Source organism: Theobroma cacao, chromosome 2, assembly GCF_000208745.1.
Source record: "Theobroma cacao cultivar B97-61/B2 chromosome 2, Criollo_cocoa_genome_V2, whole genome shotgun sequence".
Classification (NCBI taxonomy): Eukaryota; Viridiplantae; Streptophyta; class Magnoliopsida; order Malvales; family Malvaceae; genus Theobroma; species Theobroma cacao.
The window spans coordinates 11230574-11250749 of NC_030851.1; the positions used below are offsets into that span (position 1 = coordinate 11230574).

The 20176-nt window shown below is 35.7% G+C and overlaps 2 protein-coding genes across 4 annotated transcripts; one reads left to right on the forward strand and one right to left on the reverse strand.

The window, feature by feature from the left end:
- Positions 85-1564, forward strand: LOC18608745 (zinc finger CCCH domain-containing protein 2). The gene has a single exon (XM_018115096.1). The coding sequence runs from the start codon at positions 158-160 to the stop codon at positions 1253-1255; it is 1098 nt and encodes a 365-aa protein (XP_017970585.1). The 5' UTR covers positions 85-157; the 3' UTR covers positions 1256-1564.
- LOC18608746 (phospholipid-transporting ATPase 2) lies at positions 3669-19506 on the reverse strand. 3 transcript variants are annotated; one of them, XM_007043590.2, is made up of 25 exons: positions 19210-19498; positions 18581-18796; positions 17954-18167; positions 17590-17706; positions 16976-17068; positions 16696-16870; positions 15542-15708; positions 14568-14672; positions 13735-13832; positions 13234-13376; positions 12153-12249; positions 11890-11999; positions 11636-11800; positions 10866-11020; positions 10661-10741; positions 10420-10540; positions 9562-9668; positions 8566-8697; positions 7059-7212; positions 6375-6492; positions 6093-6266; positions 5879-5930; positions 5085-5212; positions 4599-4749; positions 3669-4231 (listed from the first exon to the last, which is right to left on the reverse strand). In XM_007043590.2, exons 2-25 carry the CDS (start codon positions 18703-18705, stop codon positions 3896-3898), a joined length of 3318 nt encoding a protein of 1105 aa, XP_007043652.2. In that variant the 5' UTR covers positions 18706-18796; positions 19210-19498; the 3' UTR covers positions 3669-3895. The 3 variants fall into 3 exon arrangements, 2 of the variants coding, with proteins under 2 accessions (XP_007043652.2, XP_017971396.1); XM_018115907.1 differs by lacking the exon at positions 19210-19498 and having other exon boundaries at positions 17954-18057; positions 18581-18645; XR_001926732.1 differs by lacking the exons at positions 3669-4231; positions 4599-4749; positions 5085-5212 and having other exon boundaries at positions 5878-5930; positions 6093-6249; positions 19210-19506.

The following is a 20176-nucleotide window of genomic DNA, read 5'->3' on the forward strand; positions in this document are numbered from 1 at the left end:
CCCCCCCCCCCCCCCCCCCCCTCCTCTTTAATCCGCCCCTATATATCTTAGTCCCCTCCCAAGCCCTTTTGTTCCCTTATCACTCAACACTTCCTTCATGCCCTCCCCCGTCAATAAACATCCACACTATTAGAACATTCCCCCAGATCAAGAAAAGATGAGCACCGCTTGCGCTGAGCAACACAAGTTCCAGCCTTCTCACCCGCAGTTACCTTTCAAAGACATTGAGATTCCTCCAAGGAAACTCCTCCTTTCTCACAATCACTTCCAAGAAAACGCCACCATGCAAATTCCCTTCGAAGCCAGCCTTCAGCAATATCTCCCTTCCAACAGGAATAACGCTGAAGATGAAGGCAATGACGCTGATCGCTATACTACTGACCATTTCCGCATGTATGAATTCAAGGTAAGAAGGTGCACCAGGAGCAGGAGCCACGATTGGACTGATTGTCCCTTTGCTCATCCTAACGAGAAAGCCCGCCGCCGTGACCCCCGCCGCTTCCGTTACTCCTCCACCGTCTGCTCTGACTTCCGCCGTGGTGGTGGTTGCCCTCGTGGGGATGACTGTGACTTCGCTCATGGGGTATTCGAGTGCTGGCTACACCCTACCCGCTACAGAACCGAAGCTTGCAAGGATGGCAAAAATTGCAAGCGCAAGATTTGTTTTTTCGCTCACTCATCTCGTGAGCTTCGTCTGTTGCCCGATGGATCTCCAAAGTACAAGAATTCAGGTTCTTGCAGCTCTTCCCCAATGAACAAGAATGACCATTGCTGCTTGTTTTGTCACTCTGTTACCTCTTCTCCTACGAGTACTCTGTTAGGTTTGTCTCATTTATCAAGATCACCATCTTTGTCACCGCCTTTGTCGCCTGTCAAGCAGCGAGCATCTTTAAATGGGTTTTCACCAGTTTCCAGATACGGTGATCGTTTGAGTAAGTTTGGAACTGAAATGATGAGTTACAAGGATGCGTTTAACGAGCTGATGAGTTCTTTGGAGACCATGAATTTCTGTGAAGTCTCTTCACCTGTGGCTGGTGTAAACAACCTGAACGCAAACATATCATGGCTTGATGCTTCCTTCAACGGGGAAGATCAGCAACAGTTTGTTCTATCTCCTTCCAGGCCAAGCCCTTCTGAGTCTGGAGAATATTTTGGTGCAACCAAAGAAATTGGAGGTTATGAGAATCTCAATGAAAACGGCGTGGCAACTGATCCTGATCCTGATCTTGGGTGGGTCAATGAGTTGTTGATGTAGATAGAGGATGAAGATGACGATGACGAAAGTGCAAGGAGAATTGCAAGTGTAAATACAGTCATGAAACAGCCGTACATATATATATATATATATAATCTCTCTCCAAAGTATATATATGTGATTCGGTTCATATTTGCTTATCTGATTATTGTTTCATGCTCTTGATTGTCTTTTAAATTCAGTATTGTTTTAACTTTGTTTGAGTCTCTTCCTTTTGACTTTTTGTAAGTTTTTTGAAGTGATGGGATGTGATCCACTTTTGGATTTTTCAGGTCAAAATTAATGGATTGTGATATTTTCCTTTCTTGGTTTTTTTTCCTATGTTGAGCTGAATATTTCGGCTACTATAATCATGCATGTACCCTACGTGGTTAACCTAATATAACAACGGGATTTCGGGTCCGAAATCCATGCTCAAGAAACAAGATATTAGGGATCTGATTAGCTTAGGTGGCAACTAGGATTTGGAGACGTGAGGGGATTTCGTTTTATTTGGCAGATATTTTTCTGGATGTTTCGAGGTGAAAATTACAACCACGACACAACTTTTTGCTTTGTATATTGTTTTGGATCAAGTCGATTTTATCTGTAACTAAAATATGCATGTGGTTCTAACAACAAAGTTTAGATATTATAACAATACAGAGATACTAATGTTGGTTTGGAATTGGGCCAGAGAGGGATGGATGAAGGGGATGTTTTTATTTCATTTCTGAGGCAAAATGTTCAATTTTCTCTGGTTGGAGAGGTGGTAGAAAAGGGATTTCAACTGCTCTTATCAATTCACTGGAATAGAGAGCAATGCTCATTTAATTATTTTAAGATATGATGGTTTCCAAACCTTGTCAACCCTTTCATTTTTACAATTTGCAAAGCAAAGTATTACAAAATCTTTAACTCCCTTTCACTTAAATGAATAAGTAAAAATGAGAGGCTGAAACAAAGAAAGCAGAAAATATTACTGCATGACCTTGGTCATTGAGCAATTAATGCAATATATTAAAAAAAAAACAAAACATATATATGAATGTTCATAGGGACTAGCTAGGCAAGTCGATGTGCGGCCATGATCAACGGATGCATGTGTAAGCAGTATAAGAGTGGCAAAAATATTAGGTGGTGAAGCATAAGTTGTTTCCTAGGAGGGCAGTTGTATCTGAAAGACACCTGTGGAGGTGGGGGGAATGACCCATAGGGGTGTGTTTGGAATGATTCAATTCTTTGGTAGGGCTTGTTGTTGTCGGCAGTGTTGGGTTAGGTGGGTGATTGGGGTTTAGGCTCAGAGGAATGGTGTGGGGGTGAGGGAGCAGCCCATGCTAAAAGGACCTTGGATAGGGCCCCTCCCTGGGGTCCCCCACCTGCCTCCTTCACCTTTTTTGGGTTCAAAAGATTTCATTTTCATTTATTATCGTGAATTAGAGAGAGTCACTCATGGGACCAAAGGCCCATACTTCTTCTTTTGCGCGGTTGTGACTTGCGAGTCACCACTCACCACCCCTTAGGTATGGCCGCCAGCATCGAAGGGATAATAGTGTTCAGGTATAGATAGGCCATACATCTGTATCTGCATGGGGAGCAAAAGGGATATCAATTCTTTAACGTCTCATTGCGTGACAAATGGCTTGTGGCTTTTCACAAACAACAAATAGAGAAATATGGCGTCCAACCTAATTGAATACATATTGCTTGCTGTCTCCTTTCTTCTTCCTCTTCGGAAGGTAGGAATGCACGCTTATGCACATTAATAGGCAGTTAATTACCAAGAATTAGAACTGTTTTTTGTTTACCAACCAAGATTCTTCGCCCCTCTTTGTTTTTTTTTTTTTTTTTGCCTAATTAGGAGATATTTCTGTTTGTAAATGGATAATGGTGGTCAGAATTGTAGGTCAATTTGATGTCTGAAGTCTTATAAATAAGTTTGGTCTTTGTTAACTATCTATATACAATGCCTACCTAGATGGTCCTTTTTTTGGGTTTATCCATTATATTAAATAAGATAGGAGTACAACGAACTTAGTTGATCTAAGCCCAGTTGAACTTAACTGATCCGTCGAAACTAAAGTCCAATCTTCTAGCCATCAGTACCATTGCACCTTCGAGAAGGATCCCTCAATAATATCAATTATCCTCTCAACTCAATTCTAGTGTGGCATTTGAATGACATTTCATTTTTAATTCACCTACCAACTTGGGCAAGTTATCCCACTCTGGTTTGTCATGAAAGCCAAGACGTTGATTCTACCATTCCCACCATATTAACAAGATGGATGCAACTCTTTTTTCAGTTGCTCTAACTTGTAGCTAGAGATACTAAAGCCTGCCTCGCTTCTTCAAACTCACATGTAACTCTTGCTTCAATTGTTTCTTCATGAAATCTTGAGAAGAAAAAGATTGTCCCACATATTGAGCATCATAAACCAGAAAATTGCAATACATTCAAATAAATGTAATAAAAATTGGATATGTCAAAATGTAAATCATGTATGTGGATTGTGGATGATCCTTCCTCTCAATCCATTCTGCCCAGATGTATGCTAGATTGATTTATAACGCTGACAGCCTAATTTGCAACTAAATACAATGTTGGCATGCCCAAAAAATTCCCCTACAAGCTATGTTAGCGATATACGTTTGTATACCTCAATTGTCCTTGCAGTTTCTCGAGTAGCTTGAAGACAATCTAGATTGCGACTGAAAAAAATCAAATGGGGTTCCTGACCCAAAAGACCTTCTTGTAGTGTTTGGCGAATCCGATAGAAGAGGTTCATAAACTGGATTTCTGTTCTTTGGTTGAGTAATTGATAAAGGAGATACTTCTTTCTCTACCGATCTTGGTTGTGGCTCAATATTGCCTAAAGACAGAATTGGCCCACCCATTCTTTCAGCCTGCTGAAGTGTATTGATCTTACTTGGTCTGTATGTATACCGGAAGTATTTCAAAGCTAGAACTGGTCCCATCCCTGCTGCAACTATGAGCTGTTTAATAAAGAAAAGGAACAAATTAGTAACGAATTATAAGTTTAGCCATGGTCAGGCTCATTTACTACCTTTTTGAATTAACTTTTTTAAGTTTACCACACCAAGTATCATATCAAGTGATAGAGGGTAAGCTGGTGCTGGTCAATATCTTGAACCAAGTAAAACACCAAACCAATTTTATAGTACAATAAAAGGACTACCCTCCATCACTTTAATTGGCACTGGTAAGCTGACAAGTTAGAAGATGAGTAGAAAAATTAGAATCCAATCATGAACTAATTAAACATGAAAGAAAAGGAAGTGGAAATGTTCCCTCCCTGGCAACATCAAAAGGAAAGTAAATAAATGGCAATGTGAAACTTACAAACATAGTTATCCAATAAGATGGTTGCCTACATAACCGGAACATAATAGTGTACATCCCTGATGAAGGAACTGCACTAAAAATCCAATTGATGACATAGAAGGCAACTAAATTCCCCCATATGGCAAGATGTTGCAATATTGTGAAGGAACTGCAAGCAACAATAAAACCTCAGCAAGTCAGGATATGTACCTATGAAATACCATTGGAACTGAATCTAGTAAAAGTTGTAGAGCAAGGTTTTGACGTATACATTTTTAAATTTGGATAGAAGTTGTGTCAACAAGAAAATTGAACACCTCTTAACAGCACTCATGGAACAACATTATTTTGCATTGATCCTCAAGCAAGATATACTATCACATGCTTTTTTTTTCTTATTCTCTACAGGCTGGGCTAAAAAACCTCATGAGGACAAAAAGGCAAACAAAACAGAAATTCAAACATAATCAATGTAGTCTGCAGATTTTTGAGATGGAAGCATACTTTGTCTCTAATGCCACAACAAAGGCCTGCAACCATATACATCCTGAAAGTGCCACCATAGAAAGTTCTTCCATTTCACTTTTCTCGTAAGCATAAGCATGTATGGTGATCACAAACACAACAATTGCCTGCAAATAACCACCAAATAAATAGATGGGGCAATAAAGCAAACTGTTAGAAATGTGAAAAATTCAAATAAACTCCAATATAAACAGATAAAATAACAAGCAGAAAATTTTTAACCAGTCTGATAAACTATTGCTTGAAACCTAATTCCTAGCATATAGATGAAGAGAAGCCCCAGATATGCAGGGGAGTCATCAAGCAATTTGATGGACTTGCAATCTAAAGAACTCATTCACACTCCTTGAAGAAAATAATATCCCCACATCCAACACCTTGACACAAATCATGTGCATTGCTGTCACACCACATACTCTCTTCAATCCTTGGCAGGGCAGTTCAATTTGGAAAGCCTTTTGAAAATGCAAGCATTACAAAGAACTAATCCCCACCATTTTTTTGGATTTCCAACCAGACAAGATAAAGTCTCCTATATGTTCCTAAACCATGGTATGCTGCTAGTTAAAGTTTCAGACTAGCTAATCAAGTTTGTCAGAGTTTGCTCAAAGAATCAGATAATACAGTATTCTGATGATGAAGTTTCAGTCACCAGTGTAAGATTTAATAATGCCATGGATCATTAAGTGTTTGAGATTTGTTTCAATGACTTCATGAGCGATATCAGCAAAAATGCCTTGATATGTAAACCAAAGTTACAGAACAGCACTCACATGGAACAGAGATCGACCAAACCATCCGGCAAATGTACTTGGATTAAGAAGCCTGTGTCAGAAACAATCCTGCATCAGCTTGATGACCATTAACCAGCAGATGTAAAGTTGTCTGCTAAAATAATGCAACAAATTTGCCCAGTTCCTTATCCTCAACCTGTTAATACTGAAAACTCTAAAAAAAATAAATAAATAAAGTGGAAAAACAGCAAACCTTCCCGCTTGACAGTAAAATAAAATTTTTGGATGCTGCATAATTGTTCCTTCACTAAGATCTTTGTCAAGGACACTGACTAGAACAGGAACACTAGTGTAGAAAACATTATAGGCCATCAAGCTAACAGAATTGAAAAGACTGGTTCCAGAGACTCCTGAAATAAAAGAGAAACTGATGCAATTCGTGTCAGCAGAAAAGAACTGATAAGTTTAAAGTGGAATCAAGTACAATGGACAATGGAAAGCATCGGGTAAAGGAACATTAGATTCAGGAACTCACAAAATTTGGATGAAACAGATAACTAGTGACTTATAGAAGGAATACTGGGATAGAAAAGCTGTGCGATTGTAGGAATAACGGCCATGAACAAGTATCAATCTTTTAAGAAACCGGAACTCTGAAACCCAAGAGAGGAATTTATGAGAAAAGAAAACCAATTCAAAGGCAATCACCTCACATTGAAGAACAAAAAAGAACATGTAAAAGAGAAGCTTGTGTCATTGCCTCAACCAAATAGTGTTTAATATATGAATTTTGTGTACCCAAACATTTAAGGCAGCCATGAGAAACACCATGCTTAGCTTAATACTAAACTTCCCTCCAAACAAAACTACCATTATTTTTCAATGCCTTGCACATTTTATCCCAAATATTGCCCTTCAAAACCATGAAATAGAATATTATCAACAAGAAACAGTTGGTAATATCCATTTTGATCACATTCATAATATATTCTGGCAAGGGAGTGGTAACGACAATTTTGCCTATAGAATCATTCTCATAATGACTCCTTAAGCCTGAATAGGATACTGGATATAGGTTATACAACACAATCAAGGAGTATTAGATTTTTCAAGTTCAGTCAAGATTTATTAACACTTTCATTATAAGTTCATAAAACGAAAAAGAAATAACAGACAAACCTATCCTAGAAAGTTCTCAACATATTTAAGTGTTACTTACTTCCAATACTATAATCAGCTGCCCTTGCTGCCTGCAGCCCTTCTCTTCCACTAATGCCAACGCCAATATCAGCTTGTTGTATCATTCTCACATCATTTCCGCCATCCCCAATAGCCAGTGTTCTATAATCACATGACTTTAAGAGTTCGACAAGCTGCCAAAAGTATCATTTTCTTTATATGCAATAATCATCCTTCCCATAGAAATTGAGAGAGACAACAGAAATAATTAATATATTCTTTATGAATACTGTTAACAAATCACAAATAAAATATCCATTAATTTAAATTAGCAAGGATAAGCTTATCCCTAGGAATAAAAGCAGGACAAAGCCTAATACAGTAAACAATCTTAATTCAGATCAAGGTACTAAGAGAACTACCACACACAGTAGATGTACATATAGCAAATGAGAGATCATGGCATATCAGCATATACAAAAACAATTAGAAGCTGATCTAGCTAAAATATAATAGGCCAGCAATGATAATTGATACTTCATGGTGAGGGGTGATAGCATTCTATAAAGAAAAACAACCAAAATGATGTAGTAAAACTCCCAAATTGCTCTGCATTTTTCTTTTTGTCCAATATTTACATTTATGTTAGTACATGGAACTCCCAACATGTATCAGGGCCAAGCCATGCCAGTCTTCACTCAATATTGCTTCTTAGAAGCAAGAAAAATCTGAAGGTATTATATTCCCTTGCTTATTCAAAGTATTAGTAGCACCAGAAAATCCTGCCATAGTCCACATACCGAGAGATCTAACAGTTCTATTGGTTACATGCTTTTTCTCCACTCGAATTTGAGCAGAAAGGTAGATTCCATACATAAAAAATGACAAAAGAAACATCGAGCTGTTACAATGATATTATTGTAAAGGATAACATGCAAGACACTTATTCAAGCCATAATAGTATCTTGGTTGTTTTGATTAGTAGACACATGCAGCAACATACAGGCAGACTGTCAAGTATCCCTTTTCTTCTCACTAATTAGCTTGTTTATTTCTTTTCTCCAAATTAGCTTGTACATTAGTTACGAGCCAACACTGTCACTTGATGAGAATCTGCAGATAATGATCATACTGCAGACTATTATAGATAAGTTCTATACAGCCTTTTCATATTTTCAACTACATAATTTATTTTGGTTAGGGAATTTTAGCAATTTGATTTTAGGTATTTGCTAGGAAAGTTCCCTTTACGAAGTAACAAGATTTATGCACGACACATCAACTATCATTTAAAAAGTTTTCAAGACATTCAACTTTTACTTCTGAATATCCGAGCACAGCTAAGGAGGTTAACATGAGCTTCAAGGAAAAATTTATAGAAACAAAAAATCGAAAAGCCAGTCAACTTCTTGAGCATGACAAATGTAATTACAAGGAAGAACATAATTATAAAATCTTTCTTAGAAAGTTCTGTAGTAGTAACTTAAATTGATAGCAAGCCAAATTAATTATGAGAAATTTAAAATTAATAAGAGCAAAATCAAAACCTGTGCCTTTTGAGATGGTGTAACACGACAACAGATAGCAGTCCTTGACAAAATAGCTAATTCAGTAAAAGCCTTCCGGTAATGCTTAAGTGCTATTTCAAGAGCCCATCCATCAACAACAAATGCCACATCCTGTGATGATTGGAAAAGTCAAAAATGGGAAAAGGAATCAACATTAAAACCTTTTGAGTTAACCATCAGACAGATAATATTTTATCAGATAAGTTCTCCCCATGAGTATAATAAAATAAACTAAAATGTTAAAAAAGAAGCAAGTAAAAGGATGGAAGGTTCTTTACCGGACATCAATGATGAAATAGATAAGCATTTCTTAACATTAATGTAACAAATAACAAGAATTTCCATTAAATACTCAACCAAGAATGCAGAAAAATAATATAGAATTCATCATCAGACCGCACATGTTCAAACCATTCACTGATTCATTTTTCTTTTTCACAGAAACTGTCCTCTGATTCTTGAGTTTATGCACATGAGACAAAAAGTGATACTTTGCCTAGCAGGAGGAAAGAATAGATAAATAAATATATTCAAATCTGTACATACACACAAACATTGTCTGATTCTAGGTGACCCTAACTTTTGGTAGCCACTGCAACAATTTAGAGTATATAGCTGAGGTGCTGAGCTTCATCCTTTAGTGGTGAGATTACGTTAACATGAACTTTACACTGTCTAAAGACAGCAGCATTTCTTTGTTCTTAGTAACACTTACAAGAAACCTGCCCCTAGTCTGCGCTTGTCAGATCGCTCACTAGATTTTATTTTATTTTCCCGAAATCACCAATCAGTTTAGAACCAAATAACTTCCCTTAATCAAGTGACTGAAATTCCTACATTAAGGCGATAATTTAATTTTAGAAAAATTAAATTAAGGCATGGAAATCACTCAAAACATAGCAGCCAGAATGAAAAAAACCATAAGAGAACCCATCACTTTACTTAAATTTACAAAGATGGAGCATTAAAATTTACCTTTGGCTCCGAAGATGTTATCCTCATTGTAAGCAAAACTCTCTCTAAACTTCTACAAACTTCGTCTTCAGTTTTGCCGTCAATTAGAAGAAGCTGACCTTTTGGCTCTGACAGGAAGTTTGGGAAGGAAGCACAAAGAAATGTGATCAATGATAGAGAAACACTAATGAGAATCTTCTATTCATTGATTTCAAAAGCAATAGAATTTCATGTGGTACCAAACTACCAGTAGAATCAAAACTGACAGCACAAGAACATTCCTTCACAAAATCACATAGAAGTGCAAAATAGCACTTTCTATGTAACCAGAACCTTAAACTTTGCCCTCACCACAAGGGAAAAAGAGAATCAATCTATTTAGATTAATCATTAATCTGACATGAACACCAAGAACAATAATCAAGTATATTAGGTATGTGGAGATGTGGAGGGATGCCAGGATGACACTTGAGTATATGCAGCTGTTCAATCCAAGCTTCAAACATACAACTAGCATAGTTTCCAGGATTTAGGAACCAAGAAAAGTACCTTCTCATTGACCTAGATATGAGAAACAATGGCAAAACCACAAGGAAACCAGTATGGAGAAATTTGAAACATGTGAATAACATAAGAAATTGAGTTGTATGAAAATGATTCATTGACCTAGATATGTGAAACAATGGCAAAACTGCAAGGAAACCAGCATGGAGAAATTTGAAACATGTGAATTAACATAAGAAATTGAGTTCTATGAAAATGATTCATTGACCTAGATATGTGAAACAATGGCAAAACCGCAAGGAAACCAGAATGGAGAAATTTGAAACATGTGAATAACATAAGAAATTGAGTTTTATGAAAATGATATTAATCTACCTGGGGAAATAAAATTGCAAGAAAGTGCAATCTGAATGGCAGTATTTTGTTTGTCTCCGGTCAGCATCCAAAAATTTATTCCTGCTTTTCTGAGTGTCTCGATTGTTTCTGGTACACCATCCTAACATAATAAAAACCAATAGGTTAGACAAATGTTAGCATCCAATAACGTAGATTTGACTTAAAAATAGATGACACAAATTTTACACTGAAAAGTTGGATTTAAATGCCTCTACTTCACCTGTAGACGATCCTCTATTGCAGTAACTCCTAGAATCTCAAAATCATGTTCTAATCTTTGGCAGACCTCGGCAATCCTCCACTGTAGAAAACAGCAACTAGAGAAACTCAGTCACTTTTATTACAAACTTGACCAAATGTATGTGAAAGTAAAAATAAAGATATGAATAGAACAGACAGAAAGATCCTTGGATTGCACCCTTTACCTCCCTATCAACCAATGTGCTACTGGCCTCTTTGAACATCAAAGACCATTCTTGATACTCATCTTCTTTTAATTCACGCCAAGCTAAGCATAACGTACGAAGCCCCAATTGAGCATATTGTTCTACAGCTTCAATAAATGTCCTTGTTTGTTGCCCTGAAAAAGAATGATGTTACGACATTGAAGCCAATTTGTCACCTTTTTTAAAAATGAGTGCAATAGCAAGATGTTATATTAGTAATGATTGACTAATGTATTAGTTCTTCAACTAGAATGCAATGAGATCAGACAAGGATATTAAATAACTACAATAAAAATAGTAAATAAGGGTGGCAGACATTGAACATAGATCAAACTTGATTCTTTCCAAAATTATTTTATCAAGTTCATGACAATGCAATGAAGGATGAGACTTGACACCATACATGACCAGGCAACATAGACTTGCTACAAGATCCATGCCTACAACACCCCATATTGAACTGATGCACATGGTAGTTGTGCCATGCAGGATTGCAACAATTATTTGTACTTGTTAACAAAAGAAATTCATCACAGAGGACCAGGATGATCATGCACACTCAGGCAACAATCATCAAATAAATAAATCATGCAGATATACTGCCAACAAAGATTTTATCAAAAAGACAATCAAGCAGATATCCTGCCATCAATCATCAAATAAATAAATTGAATTAGAAAGAAAAACCTAATTGATGTGTTATAAATGTTATCTGTTAAGTAAGAGATTGAAAAAAAAAAAAGCATTACCAGCATAAGCATAAGGAAGAATTGCTTCATCTGCGCCTTTTGACAGAAGGATAATCTTCCCATTCTGGCAATCTTTAACAACCACTGACATTCTTTTCCTATCAGAAGTGAACTCCAGAGTTTCCAATACTTCATATTGAATTACTGAACCATTGAACCTGATCTCTGTAAAATATTCAAATACAGGAACCATAAATAATCATCCCAACAATCAATTTCCATCTTTTATGACAGCAAAAAGAAAATGAATTTACCAAGAATATTTGCATTTTTATTGACATAAACCACATGCAATCGGGCAGCAGCGTTAACAAGAGCATCTTCATCCTGAGATTGTGCCTTGTACAAGATGGCTCCAGTTTTGCTACAGACAATAACCACAGAAAATAAAAGGTTTCCCAAAATATTTATTAGTGAACATATTCATATAGAATTTGGAAATGAAGAATATGATTCTGCTACAAGGATATATGTCAAAATTGCAGCTAAAATCCTGCAAGCTAGAAAGCAGATTCACCTCTTTACAGGTATAACAGTATTACATATAGCCATAACCGTGAGAAACCGAACAACATCAGGAGAGCTACCAGCAACAGCATTAAGCAGCTCCACATCTGTGCACCAGTAGTAAAATTAATCACAACCAAAGTTGAAATGTTCACTTGAAAATAATCCTCAATGTAAGGCAATAACTGATTTAAACATCCTCCCATAAATTCCAAACTAGTTCAGATTAAAAAACATAAAATGTTCAGAATATCAAGCTCAGCCATCTAAAAGCAGGCATTTTGCTTCAAGTCAATTATGTAATTTCACAGTATAAATACTAAAACCATAAAGAACAACAAACTATGACAGGTAAATAATATTCAGTGCTACATTTTCAACTGATACAATTAATTAATTGTCAAATACTGCTTAAAACTGTCATAAATATTTCCTTCCATAACTCATGGGCCTGGGGGGGAAATAATGTGCAGAACTGCTTTAAGCCTGAAACACTAATTTCACCAGCAGTCAGCAGCATTGTGCTAGAGCAAAATGAAGAATCAGAAAATCTAGAAAATTATTGGGACTCAAGTAAGGCTTTAATTAATAAGAACCAGCACGCTTACTTCAGTAGTTGTCACATTCTACAGCAGTACAGGAAAGACTAATTTAGTAAATTAGTAAGAACAAAAATTTGTTCAAACTTTTTGGCCTCCTCAATTAAAAAACATTAACTTTTATTTGGACCAGAGGAAAAAGGACAAATACTGTTGATTATTTCAATTAAGAAACAGGACAACATATTTGGAAGGACAATCCTTTTCATCATTTTCTGTAGGGTTTTCAGAGGGGGAAAGAATACATCCAACAGACTTACTTTGAAATGTGACTCTCAATCCTTCAGGGTAGGAATTCATAAAGCTGCCTCAGATTAAATACAAAGCTATCTAGGTGATTCACATAAAATAAAAGTAGGACCATCAAGTCAACTATGTTGCTCCAGAAACCCACATAATTTTAGGAAAGATAAACTCTTCATTCAACAGAAATGAAAAAACTTGAAATTGAATAAGCAACAAGAAAAAATGAGACAAGAAGTAGATACAAACCTTTCAACGCATCACCACTCTCATTTCCATAGAAAATACCACTAATACAGCATCTTCTAAAAATCATTCTATTTTCAGTTAGGGTTCCGGTTTTGTCTGTCAATATGTACTCAACTTGCCCAAGGTCCTCACTTATTGCTGTGCTGCCACATAAAAACAAACTGATCTTAATATATATGCAAGATAACTCAAATTTCATGCCCTAGAAGGTGAGGCATACATAACTATGTAGCTAAATAATTGTATAATTTTTTTTCAATAATAGTATTTGAAAAGAAAAAATATGAGATAAGAGTCATTAAAAGTAAATTTAAAGGAGAATAAAAGAAAAAAAAGGGGAAGGTAGGCTAGTTAACATAGTTGTGTAGGACAATGACTCAACTTAAACATATAAACAGATCATGTTTAGTTGGTGTGACACCAACTCAGCTTGCAGCTCCATATATTACTATAGATACTCCAACTCGTGGATTTTTTCTTCAAAAAAAAAAAAAATCTTACTTTGCTGCATGTGATGGAATACCGGTCTCTTGGTCTATCATCTCATTGTCCCAATCAATAAACTTCGCATATAAACTCTTCACAAGATCTAGAGACACCTGCAAGACAAAGCAGTATGGTTAATAAGAGAAAAGACCAGAGAATTTCTTTTTAAAATAGAGAAATGAAACCAACATTGAACCAGATAAATCAAAATTAGGCATAAAAACAAACAAAAAATGTTTAAGTAAAACATGATATTCCCAGCTACTTTAAACTGTAAGCCTCAACTAAAAAAACTGACAATCTCCAAACCAACAAGCCTGATAGTAATAGAAAATAAACTATTAATTTAAGAGCTATTAACTTGGATCATCAGTACAATGAAATATAACAATAAAAATTTCAAAGTAGAACTGGTTTCTGACACCTACTTCTGGCTTTTAGCAATTAAAACATGTATACCCTCGCCCTTCCACTAGGTTTTGTATTTATGTGCAATATGCATGAAACTAAAACATTTCTACACTGGTACTGTTTTTTACTTCTATCAAGCTGAATACATTGCCCAAATCTAAGTTTGCAAGTTAGCTAAATGATGCACTCTAATCATGTTATGAGTACGTCATGAGCCATTAATACTTTGTCCTGAAGCTCACATCACTTTTGCACCATTGGTTTTGCTCTAGCTCAACAATCTCTTCCCTCCATGCTAGAGGATAGCAATTCTTGCTAAGAATCTCCTGTGCTATTAACAGCAAGGCAAGTTGCTCTTTTCAATATCATCCAGGTTCACACCACCAAAACAAGAAGTGTAACAATCCAAAATCATTAGCATTCTCAAATTAGATTACCTTAATAGAAATCGGTATCATGATGGAACATAGAAGCTCAAAACGAAGAGGAATGACCAATAGTTCATACCATGGACCTTCATATGGATATAGCACATACCATTGCTGCAACAAGAGTACATCAACAAATTCAGCATTCTTATGAAGTTACCACACTGTGACAAATAAAATTGGGGGCAAGTGTAAAGCTTCATGATAAGATTAAGACCCAAGAACAAGAAAAATCTAGTTAACAATATGGCAAACCACAGGCATATATGGAGTAAAGGCAACTGAACAGCCAGATAATTTGAAATAACAATACAGGTAGAAGCGTCAGAGATGGTATCTAAGGGAGGGCTGCCAACCCAGGCCTGTATGTCCAGCCTGACTCAGACCAGGCTTGGGCTTATGTTAATATAATATTTAATTTTAATTCTCAAATATATTTAATTTAATATTTTCATAATAAAATATTATGTAAATGAGCAGGCTGCACCCAGACCCAGCCCATAAACATCTCTAAGTTACACACTCCAAAATAAAAGGCTTAGAGAAATTCAGACTGCTTAGTAAAAAGAGTACCCTGCCTGGCATATATGAAATCTTTTATGCATATAATTTTCATCCTTGGGCCATGCAGATCTTATGCCATGATCCAACTTTAAGTTCATTCCTTTGAAAAGAGCCAGGGTCAACTTCAACGATAGCAGTAAAAAAAGGTCCTTTCAAGGGGTCAAAATATGAGGCAATATTAACATAGATAAAAACAGATATAAGACTTTCCAAGTTAGTCATTTTTGTGTAACTACAAATTCTCTATAATTATAAGGAGAAGACTAATATAGATTCCTATTAAGTTGAAAAGCATAAAGTTCATGCAGATTCCTATTGAGTTTGGTTGAAAAGGAAACAAACATAATGATTAAGTATATGGTTAATAATGATAATAACTAGATGAGAAACTCAAGCTACAAGTTGCAATCTCTGACAACCTTTCTTGCTTCTGTATCCTTCCACACATTCCCAGCAATACCAAGAACCATAACAACCACTATCTGGAAAACGAATATGGCCCCAGTTAACTTGTCGATCATGGCATCCATGGCTGTTAACTTTGGCTCAGGTATGCCCCTACTCATACCCAACTTAGTTTCATTTCCTGAAATGGAACATATAATTCAAAAATTCCAGGACAGATGTCAACTCTAACAGAATGATAAATGAAGCCACAGCACACATTGGATGAACTAATAGATCACAAAAATAATTTTTTCAAAAACACAGTGTAGAAAACTCAGGAAGCCAATTGAGAGAACAAAACAGTACAGAAACAGTCACAACATAATTCAAAAAGTTAAATAGCAAACAAGTTTCAGAAAGTGTATAGAATGAAATAAAATAAAAAGAAAAGCTATCACATGATCAATGCATCTGCCAAAATCTCATTGCCTAGCCCACCAATGTGGTGTTAAGTCAGGTTAAAAGCAAAGAATGAGTGCATGAACAAAGAAGCTTGTAATAGATTAAAGAAAATGAATGTGAGGTAAAATGTGCATGTAAAACAAACATACTAACCAATATAGAGAGAAAATGCAAAATAAGATTCTGCTACATCCAAGGATCTTTGCATGTAACACTGTCAAAGTTATGATTTCTAGAAGCTAAAATCTCCTCATAAAATGATTGAATACTAGATGAAGCTTATTTACCACTGCTCATCAGAGAACCCACCAGGAAAAATGACTAAAATACCATCATATGTTTCAGCCTTCAATCCCAATGTGAGAACAGCCAGAACACGTTGAAAATTGTTCTGTAACCTGCTTCTACATGTTCATAAATACTAAGAAGTTCTTGCAACTAAAAATCACGAGTCTCAATACAATGTATATATTTTCCTCAGAGATAGGGTTATCATGAATCACCCATCAAATGAATATGTTCTGCTTACCGATTTTCCTCTGTAACCATGTTCACATTAATTTATGACCTAGTCTTCTACATCTCACCCTTTCTCATCATTCTTTAGCTTCTTCATATACCATGCTTTAGACATTAAGGGGAAGAGGATGAATAATACAGAAGAATGATACAATGATAATATGATTTATTTGTGACCTTTATATTTCATAACATAGGAACTTGCCTGTGTATACAGCTACTCCACAAGCCCATTCTGTGTTCCTTAAGTAGCATGACTGAAGAATTGTGTTTTTTATGGTTAAAGGACATACATCATTATCAATAAATGGAGGAAACAGACGCAGATTAGCATCAAATCTTCTAATATCTTTATCTGGATTTGGACACTCAATAACACCCTGAAAAAGAAGATAGAACATGTAAAGATCACAAATACACGTACATTAGTGTGCATCTAAAACACACAACAATTTTGAATTTATGGTACTTAAAAGAAATCTTGCCTTGATTTTATGAAGCAATTCAAAATCTATTCCCATGCAAGCAGAGGGTATTACCCTTGTCTTCAGATCAGTTTCACCGTCAAGTGCAGCAGTCTGCAAGACAATTTGTACCGTCAGGTGATGTAAAAAAATAAAACATACCTTTTATATATACAACATGAGCATTCTTAACAATTTTATATGTTAAGGCTCTTATCTTCCTTTTTTTTTTTTTTTCTGAAAGGCAAGGCTCTTCTCTTCTTTACATGAAGACCTAGGCTTCATCCAAGTTCCTATTCATTGCTAATAAGAGTCTGAATGTGTGCATTATAATCCAACAATCTTCCAAATGAATTCAACCCACTCAGACTTATTAAAAAAATTGAAACAAAATCATAGCCTGATTTAGATTTTCTTATATCTGAAATGCTAACAAAGTCGGAGTACAAAAGGTACCCATATCTATTCATGCAATCAAACAGAACTTTTCCAACAGAAGCGCTCTCTCAAGTTCACATAAATGTGTTGTTATCCAAATTATCGGTGTCCTTTCCTGCCCACACTGATACTTCAACCATGCATATATATTTACAATTACAACATTTTACAATTTTTACTAAGAGTCACATATTCACCTCCACATAGCAAAGGCCTTGAGGATCAGAGGTACCAATTAAAACAAGATCACATGGCACCTCATCATTCTCACGAAGCCATACTATATTACCAACATGAATATCCTGGGCTTGGACCTGCAAATCATTGTCACGATCACAAATGAAAAAAAAGAGAGAGCAAACAGTTAGTTTTACAAAGTTTAAAAGGAAAAAAGACAGTAAGTAAATCCTTAATCAAGAGATCAGTCAACCTGAAAATAAAAAAATAAAAAAATAAACAGATACATGCAATTTCTGTTGATTTATGCTAACAAATTCAAATTACATAAGTTTTCTAATAATTACACAAAAGAACCAAAAGAACATTAGAAATTTCCCTTACATGTTTTTTGATGCCCTGCCTAACAACCCAGACTTCTTTCTCATTTGCTTTCTTGTCTGACAAATATCGATTGTAGTCATCCCATGCTTCTTTTGATGCAGAGACTGCAAATATAAAAATTAGCGGGCCCCATGTACTGGCAGGATTTACTGGAGTAATTAGTGACCATAACTGAAGGCAAGCAATCAATAAGAAATACTGGTTCATGAACCGGCTGAAATGAGAAGCAATAGACATATTAGCAACAGTCAGTGAGACCATCAGGGAAAAGAAAAGAAACAGTGGGTGAGACTGAGAAATGCATAATTGATATAAACTTTCAAGTAGAAAAAAGATTGATATCTCAGCCCAAATACATTATCATGCACCATTGATTAATGAATCAGAAAATACATTGAATACCACATAAGAGTCTCTAAATGGGACCACTCAATCATGTTATGCAGCCATGCTTAAAAGAATAAACAATTAGTCAGGCAGCAACTATGATCGTTGAATGTAGAAAAGATCTTCATTGCAAAAATGATGAGCATAGTTCTACTTACATAACCAAGGGAACCCAATATATAATCAAATCCAGATTATTAAACTAATCTCCAATTGAAAACAAAACTCTATAGGGTATACCTGAACTGCTCCCATAAATTTTTTGGGAGGAAGTTCAATACAGTGTATTTTCTGTTAGAAATTTGGTTATCGCAGTAAAGTTCTTGTAAAGATTCATCATCATTGATGTAAACATATCGCTTCATTGTTGCCTTAAAAGCAATCAATGGCAACTCTCAGGTTACACCCCAAGTTCATTACAGAGCTGAACAACAGCAAGGAGCCCAGTCAAATAACCTGAAATAGAAAAAAAAAAAACAAAAATTAAAATATTGGCAAGTAGCAACAATTTCATGATAATTTTTCCTTTCTATTTTTCTTCTAATTGGAACATGACAGAGAAAACAAATAAAATACTATAGATTCAGCTCATAAATTACTCATCACATCGTAGAATCTTCATTCAATTACTTGGAATGAAGATTTAAATAAATAAATAAAGATAACAGACAAGATCAAGAAATATCAAATTATGCATCACGGCGTCAATTAGTTCTATCAATGAACCGTCAGATAAAATTTAAATCTTGATTAAACCGTTACTACAAAATTGCAAAGAAATTCAACCGGCCTTTTGCGTACGGTTATTTGGCATCCTAGATTTTGAATCTTGATTTGAAATGTTAGCTGAAATGATTGATAGATCGTACCTTTTCTTTAATTTCTTGTTGATGTTTTTCTCTTCTTCCTTCTTCTTCTTCCCCGGGCTGGGTCCTCCGTCTCTCGGTTTCGCTATTTTGCTTTGAAAGAAACAAAAAAAAAAAGGGAAGTTGTTGCGTGTATACGTTTCTATTGTTTGAGTTTTGTGGATCTACTGTCCTCCGTCGTATAATTGTAAATTACCCCTCATAGCATGATGGTAACGATTTTTATCAACCTCGGCTTAAACAAAGTTGGATAAATTATTGGAAATGGAAAAGAGAAGTCATGTTGATGAAAATGGTAGCAAGAAGGTTATCTGTACCTATGAATAAATGCATATTGTATTGTAACATATTAGGTAAAGGTGTGTCCACAGTCAAAACTCAAGGAATAATGGAATATCCGTTTTGACTAAGCCAAACACACCCTTTGGTCCTTTCCATCACTGATCAACGGCAACTGTTCCTTTCTTGAGGGATAAGGACATGAGATTGTGATAAAGAAAGGTGGTATAACTCATAGATGAAACGAATTTAATTTTCTTGAACCAATTTTTTTTTTTTAAAAAAGGCAGAATTAGATTCATTTTATAAAAACAAAAAAATTCACATGCCTTTGCAGATCAAGAACAGTAGAAGGACAAAATATACTTGCTGCAAAACACACCACAAAAGCCCCACAACCATAAATACACATCCCGCCCCACACGGAGGTTAGCATGACCTCCAACATCCTTGGCCATTGGTGCAATACATAGCTCAAAATAAAAGCATCCACCCCTATAAAGAATCCTCACTCACATTTGTATTCACAAAAGAAGAACCCCATACAATACATACCCCCAATCTGCACATAAAAATCACAGTCTAAACAAACTTGTCAAAAATCCACAGTATCACAAGCATCACAAACATACCAGCACCAAAGCTCATTTACTTGGCATCACAAACTCTTTTCATTCCTCTACACAAAACA

Coding starts and splice junctions, on each gene's coding strand:
- LOC18608745 (XM_018115096.1), top strand. CDS start 158: ATGAGCACCGCTTGCGCTGAGCAACACAAGTTCCAGCCTTCTCACCCG.
- LOC18608746 (XM_007043590.2), bottom strand. CDS start 18,705: ATGAAGCGATATGTTTACATCAATGATGATGAATCTTTACAAGAACTT. Junction 10,742..10,865: donor GCACATTGGTTGATAGGGAG/GTAAAGGGTGCA, acceptor TGTTTTCTACAG/TGGAGGATTGCCGAGGTCTG. Junction 10,541..10,660: donor CAATAGAGGATCGTCTACAG/GTGAAGTAGAGG, acceptor TTATTATGTTAG/GATGGTGTACCAGAAACAAT.